The sequence below is a fragment of the Aspergillus karnatakaensis genome (assembly GCF_047715665.1).
Source record: "Aspergillus karnatakaensis strain CBS 102800 unplaced genomic scaffold BJY04scaffold_8, whole genome shotgun sequence".
In the NCBI taxonomy this organism is placed as follows: domain Eukaryota; kingdom Fungi; phylum Ascomycota; class Eurotiomycetes; order Eurotiales; family Aspergillaceae; genus Aspergillus; species Aspergillus karnatakaensis.
The window spans coordinates 698567-711525 of NW_027395720.1; the positions used below are offsets into that span (position 1 = coordinate 698567).

At 50.2% G+C, this 12959-nt stretch overlaps 4 protein-coding genes across 4 annotated transcripts; 1 reads left to right on the forward strand and 3 right to left on the reverse strand.

Moving 5' to 3' along the window:
- Positions 1-85: 85 nt before the first annotated feature.
- BJY04DRAFT_161122 (uncharacterized protein) lies at positions 86-698 on the reverse strand. Its single transcript, XM_073709044.1, has one exon. The coding sequence runs from the start codon at positions 520-522 to the stop codon at positions 211-213; it is 312 nt and encodes a 103-aa protein (XP_073574948.1). The 5' UTR covers positions 523-698; the 3' UTR covers positions 86-210.
- Positions 699-1659: 961 nt separating this feature from the next.
- BJY04DRAFT_160523 (Golgi transport complex subunit COG3) lies at positions 1660-3225 on the reverse strand. Its single transcript, XM_073709039.1, has one exon. It carries the CDS (start codon positions 2851-2853, stop codon positions 1705-1707), a length of 1149 nt encoding a protein of 382 aa, XP_073574949.1. The 5' UTR covers positions 2854-3225; the 3' UTR covers positions 1660-1704.
- A 65-nt stretch (positions 3226-3290) lies between these two features.
- BJY04DRAFT_205685 (uncharacterized protein) lies at positions 3291-10085 on the forward strand (the record flags this gene model as incomplete). Its single annotated transcript, XM_073713624.1, has 10 exons — positions 3291-3432; positions 3766-5384; positions 5614-5939; positions 5979-6123; positions 6157-6210; positions 6244-6495; positions 6526-6618; positions 6649-7023; positions 7057-7705; positions 8428-10085. The coding sequence occupies 10 exons, from the start codon at positions 3291-3293 to the stop codon at positions 10083-10085; spliced, it is 5313 nt and encodes a 1770-aa protein (XP_073574950.1).
- A 173-nt stretch (positions 10086-10258) lies between these two features.
- On the reverse strand, positions 10259-12954 carry BJY04DRAFT_215013 (RINT-1 family protein; the record flags this gene model as incomplete). Its single annotated transcript, XM_073715369.1, has 5 exons — positions 10259-11878; positions 11932-12076; positions 12125-12430; positions 12483-12730; positions 12805-12954. 5 exons carry the CDS (start codon positions 12952-12954, stop codon positions 10259-10261), a joined length of 2469 nt encoding a protein of 822 aa, XP_073574951.1.
- Between the last annotated feature and the right edge of the window lie 5 nt (positions 12955-12959).

Genomic DNA, 12959 nt, shown 5'->3' on the forward strand with positions numbered 1-12959 from the left:
GTTTGTCTTGAGTAGCTATCCTTTCTAGGCTCAGGCAATTACCGGAATGCCGCTAGAGGTAGAATATCTGGGAGCATTCGGTGTTCATGTCCTATAGGAAAGGGCTATGGCCTGAGCGATTTGGCCTGAGCGATTTCTCGGGCTTTTCGCAACCGATGGCATTCGACAAAAGTGCCGGCACAGAGGCGAATTACTTGTCGCAACAGCCAATTATCCAATTGACACTCTCTGGCTTCTTACCACAAGGGGATTGCCTGTTATGACCACGATAAAGCACTGAACCGGCCCATCAAATCCAACTCGGATGTAGTTCTCAAGATGTAGGAGGGAAGACCAGCCGCTCGAAATAACGAAGATCACGATCGTGTTTTCGAGCATGAGAAGCGCAAGGAATGCCGGTATCGAGTACGTAGACCTATTTCTTCCATTAGAGGATCGGGGCTTGAAAAGGCTGTGGTGTAAGCGCCTGGAGCCAGCGCGTGGAGGAGGGGGCTGCGCAGGGCAGAAAAGATGATCAGGCATACCGCGTAGCGAGAGCCCTCAGACTCAAGGGATATTTTGGCAGCTCATCAGATCCCTGGAGCACGGACCGACTAGCAAGGTCCCACACAGAAGGGGGATAAAGTGCTGTTGAGGGCCAGCCCAGCGTTTCATGAGCTCCCCAGACTCATTGTGTTGGCGGTCCTAGCGGCTTGACACTTTCTACAATCACGTGCTTCCGATAAGCACGGCTGCCTTCTCCACTTGGTGTCCCAGACAGCGACGATCGTTGCAAAATATCCGTACTACTACTTATGTACTTAAGGCTATAGAACATGCAAGCATACCCTAGTATGTACATTTCAGCTCATGCTATTTACATAATCTGGAAGGAGTTATCGAAGTTGGGAGCCCAGACTACCCGCCCTACTCACACTCCGGCTTGGTGGTTGCTCATCCTCATCATCATGCGTAGCGACACCAACGCGAAATATCCCCTCACACCATTCCGCGAAAGTATCGACATCCCATACGGTATCTTCACGCCCCTTGCCCTTTTTACTAACTGAATGTCCTTTACTCCGTTCAGACGAGGTATACTTATCAAAGAATTCCTCGTAGATTTGTATCACGCGGTCCTGGACAGCACCCACTAAAGTCTCTTTCATCCTGGTGTCGTCCAGATAATCGTCTAGAACCTTGCGGAGGTTGGGGATTTCGTTCTCGATATTCCGGCAAGTGGGATAGTTGAGTTCTCCGCGTTGGATGTTACGCTTATCGACGAATTTTGACGGCAATGATGCCGTCATTTTATTTGCGAAGGCGTTGATAAAATCATTGATTACTGTTCTGAGGCGTCCGTCAAGCTCGACTTTGGCGTCTAACATGTTCTCGACGACTCGGGGTAGGAGCCCGTGGCCGACGAGTTTCATGAGGTTGCGTGGGTTGAAGAGACCGCCCCGCTCCCGCAGTTCCCAAAAGGTGCTTGTGACGCCAGAGAAATCGAATGACACTTCTGGGGCGACATATTCGATGTCGAAAGCGACAATTTGTTGCTTCAGAACAAGGAGATGGCTCATCAAGAAAAGCTGTCCATCTGTAGATGACTTGGATGAAATTAACGAGCTGGCGTAATGAAGGGACGCTGTGGTCTGATGAACAATCTGATGAGCGAGGTCGTCGAAAACAGTAGACTGGGGTGGTTAGATATGTTAGTTTAGAACATTAGCATAGGGTCATTGATGGTACATTTACGAGACGGTATATTCTGCTTAACAGCCATACCGCTTTCCTCAGGGTAGAGTACCATGCCGCTGGGGCACTCTGGGAGTCAAAGTCCCATTTTGTATCTTGTTCAAGCTGCGCCTCTGCGCCGCCATCCTCAACGGCTGCAGTCTGTTTTGGCGGGCTGATGTAAGCGTCAGTATGTGAAAGCTTCCTCCCCGAAATTTGCTTTTCTGAAACAGATATGGACAGTTGCTTGTTGCGGGAAGGATAATCGAGATCCTCGGGGCGAGGCTTAAACCGCTCAATCTCATCACGAAGAAAAGCCTGTGCCCGGAAGACAAGACGGGTTTGTACGTCTTCCAGAGCTGGCTGTATTAAAGCCGAGAAGTCTAGTTGATTGGCGTCCATATATTCGGTCTCTTCTTCTTGGTCGAATAGATAGCACGTTTGAAGCAAAGTACAGAGCTGGCACAGCTTAACAATCTTGTCTTCATGGATGATCCGGGGTCGCAAATGATCGTAAAGTGGCTCGCATATGGTTTCAAGGAAATCGTATAGACCACCTTGGCCGTGGAACCATTCGCTCCACAGATCAAACTCATCAAGGCAGACCCCTCGGACATAGCTTATGCTCGCGCGGGCGAAGGAAACTAGATCCTTCGACGTACTTGGAGATTGAGCTATCTCACCCAATCTTTTGCGAACCAAGGGTATCACAAGCTTTCCACGCGTGGCGGCATAATTGGTGTGAAGCTCGTTAAGAAGACTCTGATATTCGGCCTCCGTTCCCTGATCCGGATCTAGTGGGGGAACAGCTCTCTTCTGTATTTCGAGACCAATCTGTTTTAGCTCTGGGGCGCCCACTCTGAACTTAGCATAGAGCAAAGCAGACAGCGCAGCGTCATTGAGTTGTGTGTCGACAACTTTCTTCGAGACACTCAAAAGTATATCACGTAGGCACGAAACGAAGTGGCCTCGTATCAGCGTAAGCGCGCGGGTTAATAGTAGCCGATACCTCGATCTGTACACCTCGGCCTCTTTATGTTCAGGCTGGCACGGAGTGTGAGTAAATGGCATGAGGGTCCAAAGGAGTATGCTTACATGTGTCTCCATATAATCCAGGCACTCATCCAGCCGTCTGAGCATATCTGAGAAGTTCTGTTCACGTACAGTATTCCCCGCACCCGGAGCATTTAGCCTCCTCGAAGCAGGGTCTAGGAAGTCATAAAATTGAAGGTTGTATTCTATATCTGCCACCAAGCGCGTGTCGCGCTTTTGAGCCGAAAGAAGTCCTTCGCATTGTTTCTGGAAATTAGTTGTTTGTGAGTCAATCGTCTTGAAGTCTTCGGATAGTTTCGAGAGAAGATTGAGTGTGGACGAGGTATCAGAAAGCAGGGAGTCTAAATGAGATTTGGAAATTTGAAGCTCATTCAAACAAGCTCTAGAGACAACAACAACAAGTTAGTAGTCAAGAAGCTAGTTAGCTAGTATGAGGCATGCGGTTCTTACTGATACTCATCATAACTGGACTCAAACAAGGTTGCTTCCACATCGTCGTACCACTGAGTAAAGTCTAGCTCGTTATGGATCGCTGCGATAGAGTCCACGTCATCCGGTATGGGCTCAAGCTTGTCAGTCTGATTCGACTTGAGATCGAGAGGCGACCCCGACGGGGCTGTTTGCCGACGACTTCGCTGTCCAACAGCTTGAGGCATTGTGGGAGGGGTAAGTTTCAGTCAAGAGAGAAACAGCCACGCTGCACGATCCTATACCCCAAAAATCACGATCCCCACACCAGCTCTAGAACCAGATTCATATTGATTTAGGTATGGCAATTATTGCGTGTTGTTCTACGCGTGGCCGCTTTCCGGAGAGCTATTCTGCCGCTATCTCCCGCCTTTATTGCTGAGGCAAAGAGCTCTGGAAGCTCATGGATTATTGTTCCGTTGACAGACAGCGTTAAAAATGCGCTACTAGACAGATATCAACATAATATGCTGGCATCTCGGTTACAGAAACAACCCGCCAGTGCGGCCGCTATCTCACGCCGACTGAGAGTAACCAGCGTTCGGTCAACGAATGCGATCGGGCGACGACATTATGCCAGCAATGAGCGCACGACTCGCGAAGGCCCGTCTGGGTCGTCAAATTGGTTCAGAAATTCTCTAGGGCTGGCGGCTACAGCAACAGCGGCTTTTTTGGCCTACTCGTTTCTGACAAAGCCCGATGAGAGCGAATTCTTGAAACATCTTCCGGGCTCGTCGTCGAAGTCGATCGAAGACCTATCCGCCCAATACGTGCAGAACAAACGGAGCTTAGGAAGTCCTGGTGTATACATATGGGGTACAAATGAATACGGGGTTGTGGATCCGAACGCCCAAGAGTCCGTTATCAAGACTCCTCGAAGGCTGTCTTACTTCGATAACCATGTGCTCAGAGATCTCAAACTCGGGGAGACCTCTGGAGCTGCAATTATTGAGAGTGGTGACCTGGTGCAATGGGGAAAAGGTTACTCAGAGACCGATTTCAAACCGACGAAGACCCTTACAGGGAAAAACCTGGTCTCTCTGACAATATCTCACGATCGTATCCTTGCACTATCTTCTGACGGCACGGTCTATTCACTACCGGTCTCACAACACGACCAGTCATCCGGTCGAAAGTCCGAGGAGAGCTCCTGGATACCTCTCTGGTCTGGCAAGTCTGATTTGAGCTACCGCCTGATCCAGCCAAGCCTTAAGTTGGGCGAGAAGGTGACTGCCATAAGTGGTGGCCTGGAGCATGTTCTTCTGCTGACGAGTTCCGGTCGGGTGTTCTCAGCCGCTGCATCAACCGAGGAATTCCCCTCGTTTGGACAGTTGGGAATCCCAGGGCTAATGTGGGCAACTCGACCAAAGGGTCCAGTTGATACTCCTCATGAAATCAAGACTCCTAGTGATGCAAAAGTCAAACAAATTGCGACAGGAGACTACCATTCCTTGTTGCTCACCGAGCATGGTGATGTTTTGGCATTTGGCGACAATTCATTTGGGCAATTGGGAATTCAGTTCGATCCGTCATCACCTTTCCGTGATAGGCCTATTCAACTACCTATAAGAGGCCTTTACCGCGATGGAGCTCGGCTTCCCCAAGCAACTGGGGTTGCAGCCGGTGGAGCCAACAGTTTCTTCGCCGTGGACGTACAACAGAGTGACCCGACTAATGACCCGAAATCGGCCGGAAGGGTCACGTCAGATATTTGGGCATGCGGACGAGGGATCTGGGGTGCTCTTGGAAATGGCAAGTGGACTCACTTGCAGGATAGCCCCATCAAACTGAAAGCTTTGAGCGGGCTAGTTGAGTACGATGAAACCATCAAGGCTCTAACCCCAATCCGTCTAAGCGATATCTCAGTGGGCACGACCCATGTAGCTGCGATATTGAGTAACCAGGCGCATCTGACTCGTCCATCTACTTCCTCCTTGGAGATAGCCGACGATGCAGGCCTAGATGTGGTGTGGTGGGGTGGAAACGAGCACTTCCAGCTTGGGAGTGGCAAGAGAAGCAATTTATCCAAACCGACTCACATCAACGTGCCTCCAGAGGCTGGTTCGGAAGATAAGGAGCCAGCTCGGCTCCAGATGCTGCCTCGTCACCATGGGAAGGTTGGCAGCCGGAATGTCAACATGCGACAGCGGGTTGAGTGCGGGCGACATATCTCTGCGATCTATTCTGCTTTGGAAAACTGAAACTCTCTAGTCCTTTATTTGGATGATGTATGATAATTTGTATACTACTATAACTAATGGCATTATGCTCACAACAACCAATGTGAGATGCAAACGATGCAAACTTTGAGTTCCCGCGGAGGACGCTCGGACCACCGCTTATCGAAAAAAAAAAAATCCAGTTTCCGCCAGACGACAGATCCAAAACCTAACAACTCCCAATTTTCACCCACAAATCATGCCTCGCGAGAACCAAAAACGAGGTCGCAGAGCGACCGATAAGGCTAAGAAGGACGAATCCAAGCGCAAACGCGAAGAAGCTCCCGAAGAACCCCTCACGAAGCGACTGAAGCCCTCATCGGAGGAGGAAGACCCCGTCACCGCCGGAGCGGACTACATACCATTGAACACGCATGAAGACCAGCAAGATGAGTCAACGCGTGAAGAGATGCCGTTCTACGGCCTTCTCGATCCCGAGGAGCAGGAGTACTTCAGCAGAGCAAATGAAATGCTTGAATTGAATCAGTTTGGTGATGCGGAGGAGCGGAGATTATTTGTGGATAGTGTGTTCCGGGAGGCCAGAGGAAAAGAGCTGAAGATCGCCTGCAGTCAGTCTTGCTCGAGGCTTATGGAGAAGCTTATCTCCGTATCGGATATTTACCAGATTCGAAGGTTGTTCAACAAATTCATTGGCCATTTCTTGACACTTGTGCAGCATCGGTTTGCGAGTCACTGCTGTGAGAGGTTATTCATCAGTGCGGCGCCCGGCGTGACGCAAAAGTTCTCCAAATCGAAAGTTAATAAGATTGATGGTGGCGAGGAGGAAGAGGAGGACGAACCAGAGCCAGAGTTGTCTCTAGCAGAGATGTTCATGAAGGTTGTTGAGGAGTTACAGGGCAATTGGGGATATCTCTTGACGGAGCGGTTTGCATCACATACAATCAGAGTACTACTCCTGGTGCTTGCCGGAGAGCCTGTCGATGTGGCATCTAATGACTCGGTTGTGGCAAGCCGAAAAAAAGAAAGATTAGGTCTTGCTGGTGGCGAAACTCTTGAGGTGACTGTGGGGGAAAAACGAAGTGTCCCGGAGTTTTTTGGGGACACATTGAAGAAGGTCATGCAGGACATGGTCTCCGTTCTTGATGACACCTATCTACGAGCACTTGCGACTCACCCGGTGGGGAATCCAGTCCTACAGGTGCTGGTTCGGCTAGAGCTCTCCCATTTTGGAAAGTCAAGCGCAAAGAATTCCAAGTCGATCATCAAACGACTACTTCCGGACGAGAACTATCAAGAGGACTCTGAAAGCGTGAGATTCATCCGTGGCCTACTATACGACAACGTCGGTTCGAGGCTACTCGAGACAATGGTGCGGTGGATGCCGGGAAAGATGTTCAAAACGCTATACAAAGACTATCTCCGCGAACAAATGAGTTCGCTAGCGCGCAATCAAACCGCCGGTTATGTTGTTGTAAGGGTTCTTGAACGCTTGGGGAAGGACGATTTGGAAGCAGCCGTGGAGCAAATCGTACCCAAAATAACCAGCCTCATAGAACGGTCGCGAACAATTGTGCCAAGGGTGTTAATTGAGAGGTGCCTCATTCGAGGTGTCGACACTAAGTCACTCGCAAAGGCTCTTGAGGCCTCATTCGATCCAGACCCTGCTCGCAGGCTTGAGCAATTACTCCGACTTGACGCTAACAAAACTGAAGACGAAAGCCCAGAATCCGCCAAAACCGCACCCACGGCTGATGGGAAGCCAGCATCTTCAGCGGCTGAAAAGCTGCATGGCTCATTGCTTGCACAGACAATTCTTACAGCCCCTGGCCCGTTAAGCGAGCTCATGTTCTCTAGTCTCCTCGCTCTTACCCCGGAATTTCTTCTTAGTCTATGCAAAGACCCCATCGCGTCGCGCGTCGTTCAACAAGCCCTCACATCACCTGCTTCTACTCCTCAATTTCGGCGACAATTCACCGGGCGTTTCACGGGCCATCTAAACGAGCTTGCCCTCGATAGCAGCGGGTCTCGCGTGGTTGATTCGCTGTGGTCCGCTACTAAAGATATATACTTTGTCAAAGAGAGGATGGCGCAAGAATTGGCACAGAATGAACTTGCTCTTCGAGATTCCTTCGTTGGGCGAGCCGTATGGAGGAACTGGGCGATGGATCTCTACAAAAGGCGACGGGGCGAGTGGGCAGCCAAAGCAAAGGGCAGGGATTTCAGCCTTGATGGTGGAGAGAAGCCCAAGTCGCGCATTGAACTTGCTCGAGCCAGGTACGCTGCTAAGCAAAGTGACGTCTCGAGTGGTGCGAATGCGCTGCCCACGAAGCCATGATTGCCTGTTCAAGTTGGCTGCTATCATGTAATAAAAGCATGCATTTTTACGACCCAATGCATGGAATAATTCTCATAGACTTTATCTACTTATAGAAATAAGAAGCGACTCAGCGGGATACCTACCTACTACCTACCTATTACCTACCTCCTACCTCTTTCCACCTGCACCTGCTGGCTTCGTCCCTAGATCGCACCACCACAGCGTCTACCAGCCTGGTTCCAAATCATCCCCAATCTCAAGCTGAACATATCCTAGGTACCTAATGATCCTGATCCATGATGTCACGATCCGGGCTTCTGTCGCCATCTTCAGGTGCTCCGCAACCGGCGCGGAACCCGAAAGACTTTGGCAGGCTCCCCCACTCCTTCATGAGGGGCTTCTTCACATACTATAACTGCTGTCTATAGAAAAACTGGGAGGTATTTCGGTCTCGATTTCTTTCGCTCATTCTTTCTTTGTTATATACTTGCATTCCAACTATATATATCTGCCGGTATGGCTACGCCTCCCTCCACAAGCCGCGCAGAAGAAGTTCGAACTGTGAGTCACGACCAAATTTCACCTACCACTCCTGCTCCAAATGAGACGATCTACATAAGGACCTGAGATGATAATAGTCGCGTCTTAGCAAGCAGAGCACTGACACAATTGCTTCTTACCAGCTTCTCGCTACAGTCCAAGATCTCCTAATCCCCTTCATTCGGTCCGCAGACGAAGACACTCTTAGCCCGAAAACGCAAAACGGCGTCAAAAAGAGCAATGGAATAACCGGAGACCACACGATAGTCGGCACATCACTTGTCGACTATAAAAAGCCCGAAGAACTCCAAAAAATCCTGCAATTGAGTCTTCCGCAGAAAGGTACCGGACAAGACGGCCTTGTAGAAATCCTCCGCAATGTTCTCAAATATTCCGTCAATACCTGGCACCAAGGCTTTTTAGACAAACTATACGCATCAACTAATGCCCCAGGAGTGGCGTCCGAGCTCATCCTCGCGGCGTTGAACACAAATGTTCATGTCTACCAGGTCTCGCCTGCCCTATCCGTCATCGAGAAATATACCGGACAACAGCTGGCTTCGTTATTTGGGCTTAACGGACCGCGAGCAGGAGGGATATCGGTACAAGGTGGCTCAGCATCGAACACAACCTCTATAGTTATCGCGCGTAACAATCTTTACCCCACCACGAAAACAGAGGGCAATGGCGACTACAAGTTTGTCCTGTTCACTAGCGCACACGGGCACTACAGCATTGAGAAGGCGGCGCAGATGTTAGGTCTCGGCAGCAGCTCGGTATGGGCTGTTCCAATCGACAAGGAAGGACGCATTATTCCCTCTGAGTTGGAGAAGCTAGTGCAAAAGGCACTGAGCGAGAATCGCACTCCCTTCTACGTCAACGCAACCGCCGGAACCACGGTCATGGGCTCCTTTGACCCCTTTGAGGAAATCGCAGCTATTTGCAAGAGATACAACCTTTGGATGCACGTTGACGGCTCGTGGGGCGGCTCATTCGCTTTCTCCAATCGCCAACGACACAAGCTCGACGGCACGGAGAAGGCAAACAGCATTGCTATAAACCCACATAAAATGCTCGGTGTCCCAGTCACCTGCTCCTTCCTACTCGCGGCCGACCTGCGCCAGTTTCACCGCGCCAACACTCTTCCAGCTGGTTACTTGTTCCACAATAATCCCGAGCCGGGCGCCGAAAATACAGGCTCGAACGGTATCGAAGCCCCTGCCGAGCTCGACACTGACTCCCCGGAGATCTGGGATCTTGCAGACCTGACTCTGCAATGCGGCCGGCGCGCCGACTCCCTAAAGCTCTTTCTCAGCTGGACATACTACGGTACGGCCGGGTATGAGCGTCAAATTGACGGAGCATGTGATACAGCCGCGTACCTCGCGACTCTCATACAGGATAATCCTAACTTTAAACTCATCAGTGAGAGCCCCCCACCATGCCTACAGGTTTGCTTTTACTACGCACCGGGTGGAAAGTTATTACATTCTCGTAGGTCCGGTGTCGTGACGAATGAAGAGCAACGAGCCAAGGCGAATAGCAAGGTTACTGAGCAAATTACACATGCGATCATCAAACGTGGATTTATGGTTGATTATGCGCCACCAAGCGGTGATCAGGAGGCGGCCGGTGATGGGAAGTTTTTCCGATGTGTGGTTAATATTCAGACGGTCAAGGGTACGGTTGAGGGACTCGTCCGGGCGATTGAGGAGGTGGGACCGGGGATTTTTGAGAATATCAAGAAGGAAGAGGCAGATGTGTTGAAGAGGCCTGGCGAAAGGGGGCATGGGCCCGTTGTTCATCGTTCATGAATTGGCGATGGGAATGATATAAACATTTATTATAAGTTGGATTATCTATATAGACCAGGGGTCAGTGATAGAATATATCTAGTGTGACAGCTATGATGATTTTGTACATGTCGCGTCTTCTCGCGCACGTCGAAAGAGTGATTGTAGTTCAGCTGCGGGTATCAAGTCATTTTCTAGCTGCCAATCTCCACACGCTTCTCGAGAACACTTCTAGCCTCAGCCTCAGTAAGTGTCTCAACACCCAGCTCCGCAAGCACCTCTCTTGCGCTTTCATTATCCTTGAAGAGCCTCTTCTCAACAGCCCATAAGTCGAGATCACTGCCTGTCTCTGATTTGGGAGAGCTCTCATCTATTCCATCAGATTTGGGAACTTTAGATCCGAGATTGAGGATGAGAAGACCGTCAGCCAGCTTCTGGATAATGGATTTGGAGCCTCCAAGCGGAGCCGCAGAGCCAAGAGCCACGTCGACAACTCCGCAGAGATGGTCAATGTCGCTTGCGAATTGGGCTGCTCCGGAGGATGAGAACGTGTTTCGTAGAAGGATGTTGCTCCAGAGATAGGTCTGCGTGGAGAGGAGAATCTGGCGGACGATGCGGCGAAGTGGTGCAACTCCTAATGCGCGGGAAAGAAATGAAATCGTGGTGGATAGAGTGCGCATAGCCGACGATAGATCTGCAGTTGGGGGTAAAGGGCCAGTTGCGGCAGCGGAAACGCCAGAGATCGTGGCCCATGTAGACACGCGGGAGTAGGATTTCAAAGCGGAGCGCACGTTATTAGTCAATGTTGAGGTGATGATCGATTCAGAACGCATCCTGAGGCGGCGGTATGCCGAGGCCGTCTCATCGAACAAAGCTCCTTCAGAGGTTTCATCATGAGCCTGGCCTCTTTGGACAGCTGGAGACGTGCGAGAAGCTACGTCGGCAACGGACATGGAACCAGCGACGTTCCTGCCATCATCTTTGTTCTGTTTGACTCTGTCTTGTAGTTCAAACCAGAGCTCCACAAAGAAGACCTCGTTACTCCAGTCCTCCATCTTCTTTTCGAGGTATTCCGCGCTCCCAAAAACTCTGCAGAGACGCTCTAACCCAGCAATGCCCTCAACGCTAGCTTGTCCGTCTGTGCCCTGTACAGTGCGTCCAATTGTTGAAGTCATGGCAAGATAAGCTTCGAGCGCGGAATGTAGGCGCTCGTGGAATTGATCGAATATTGTGATCTGAATGTCTATAAGGAATCGAAGTTTCTGGCCGAAGGACGACAGGGGCTGATATCGTTCAGTGGTGGTTTCTAAGAGGTCATTCACGCGTATAGCAGCTTTTGTGGGCTTAGTTGCAGATGACTCAACCCCTTCATAGTCAATATGGCCACTATCCGGCGTATCCACAATTTCTTTATATCGTGCCAGAGCGAATTCTTTCTCAACTTGGAGCCAGCGGTCGAACCATCCGTCTTGGGACAATACCTCCCATGTGAGTCCCCTCCAATCATCTGTTGAGTAGGGATCAGGTAGGTAGTTCCAAGTCTCGCGTATATCGTTATCAAAGTTCATCAGTTCGTGAACGAAATGGCTAAGCAATTGAGGATTCGTCGAGATCTGGGGTAGATAGGTCGATATTTTATGCCGCAACATTGGCAAAAGCGCGGTAAGATACGCATCTGATGCATTCAGAAAGTTCCATGACAGTTGATGCTCGACACTCTCCGATTTTTGATCAAATATGGGCTGCAGGTATGTACTGAAAAAGTCGCCAAAGTTGTTCATGAGGTCCGTGATATGAGCAAGGAAGTATTCCGGCTATACGAGAATCAGATTCTGCATGCTAGAGTCTGTTTTGGAGCCACACATACCTTGTCAAGCCTGTTTGTTGGTTTGTCACCGCTAAAATGGTACTTGAAACGAAGCTCCAAAGGATGCACCATGGCCTCCAGTGGAAACAAAACTGGCGGCTGGATAGTTCGATGACCTGACGTAGAGTCATGTCTCTTCAGCTCCCTATAAGAACGATCAGTAGAAAGCGCAAAAGGCTATCGAAGAACATACGGGATCTGCAGCTCAAGAAGTAGCTCAACATTGTGAGTCCATCGCAGTCTAAGGTCTTCTGAAATGCTCAGATCTCTAAATGGCCACTTTATTTGCTCCAGAGTGCCACGAAACAGAGTTATGAGTTCCGCCTTCAGATGATCTCTGAGCTTGAACGCCAATTGCCCTGTGTAGTCCACTAGATGTGGGCTTGCACCTTCAGCAGCCGGCTGGGCTTGGTTCAATAACTCCACGATACTCCGCAGTCGAGAATAAGATGCGATCGCCGATTGAGGTTGTGTCTCTGTGAGTCGTAATGCTTCCTTGCTGTATGTCCCTCAGCAATCATGCCACATAGAGCTTGTCTGGAACACTGTACCTCAGTTCCTCAGCATTCTTCAACAAAGTGACATAGCCCCTCGATAACTCAAGCCGTCGAAGTTTCTTTATGCTTGTTTCAAATCGCTTCGCCGCCTCATCGCTAGCGTTGGATCCTGTTAGGACTCTGAGTCGTCGATCGATATCGGCCTGTTGTTCATTAAATGCCTCGGCTCGCCTGCGAGTTGTCACAACGTGGTCATCGGCGGCTTTAGTGGCATTCGAGAGCGCCTCCTGTGCCTCAGCTAGCTAAGAGAGAGTGAGAAAGCTTGTCAGTAATCGTGATGGGAGGTAGCCAAGTATAGCGGTGGGGAGGCTTCTACCTGCTTCCGCTGAAGCTCATGCTGGTCCCGCAAGTTTGAGAGCAGCGACTCAAGGCTCTCGAAATCGGCGGATGTTTGGAGTTTGTCGTTGAGATAGTCCTCCACCCTCATTCGCTCATTACTTGACAGCGTAGACGCCCGTCTGGCCATTTTTT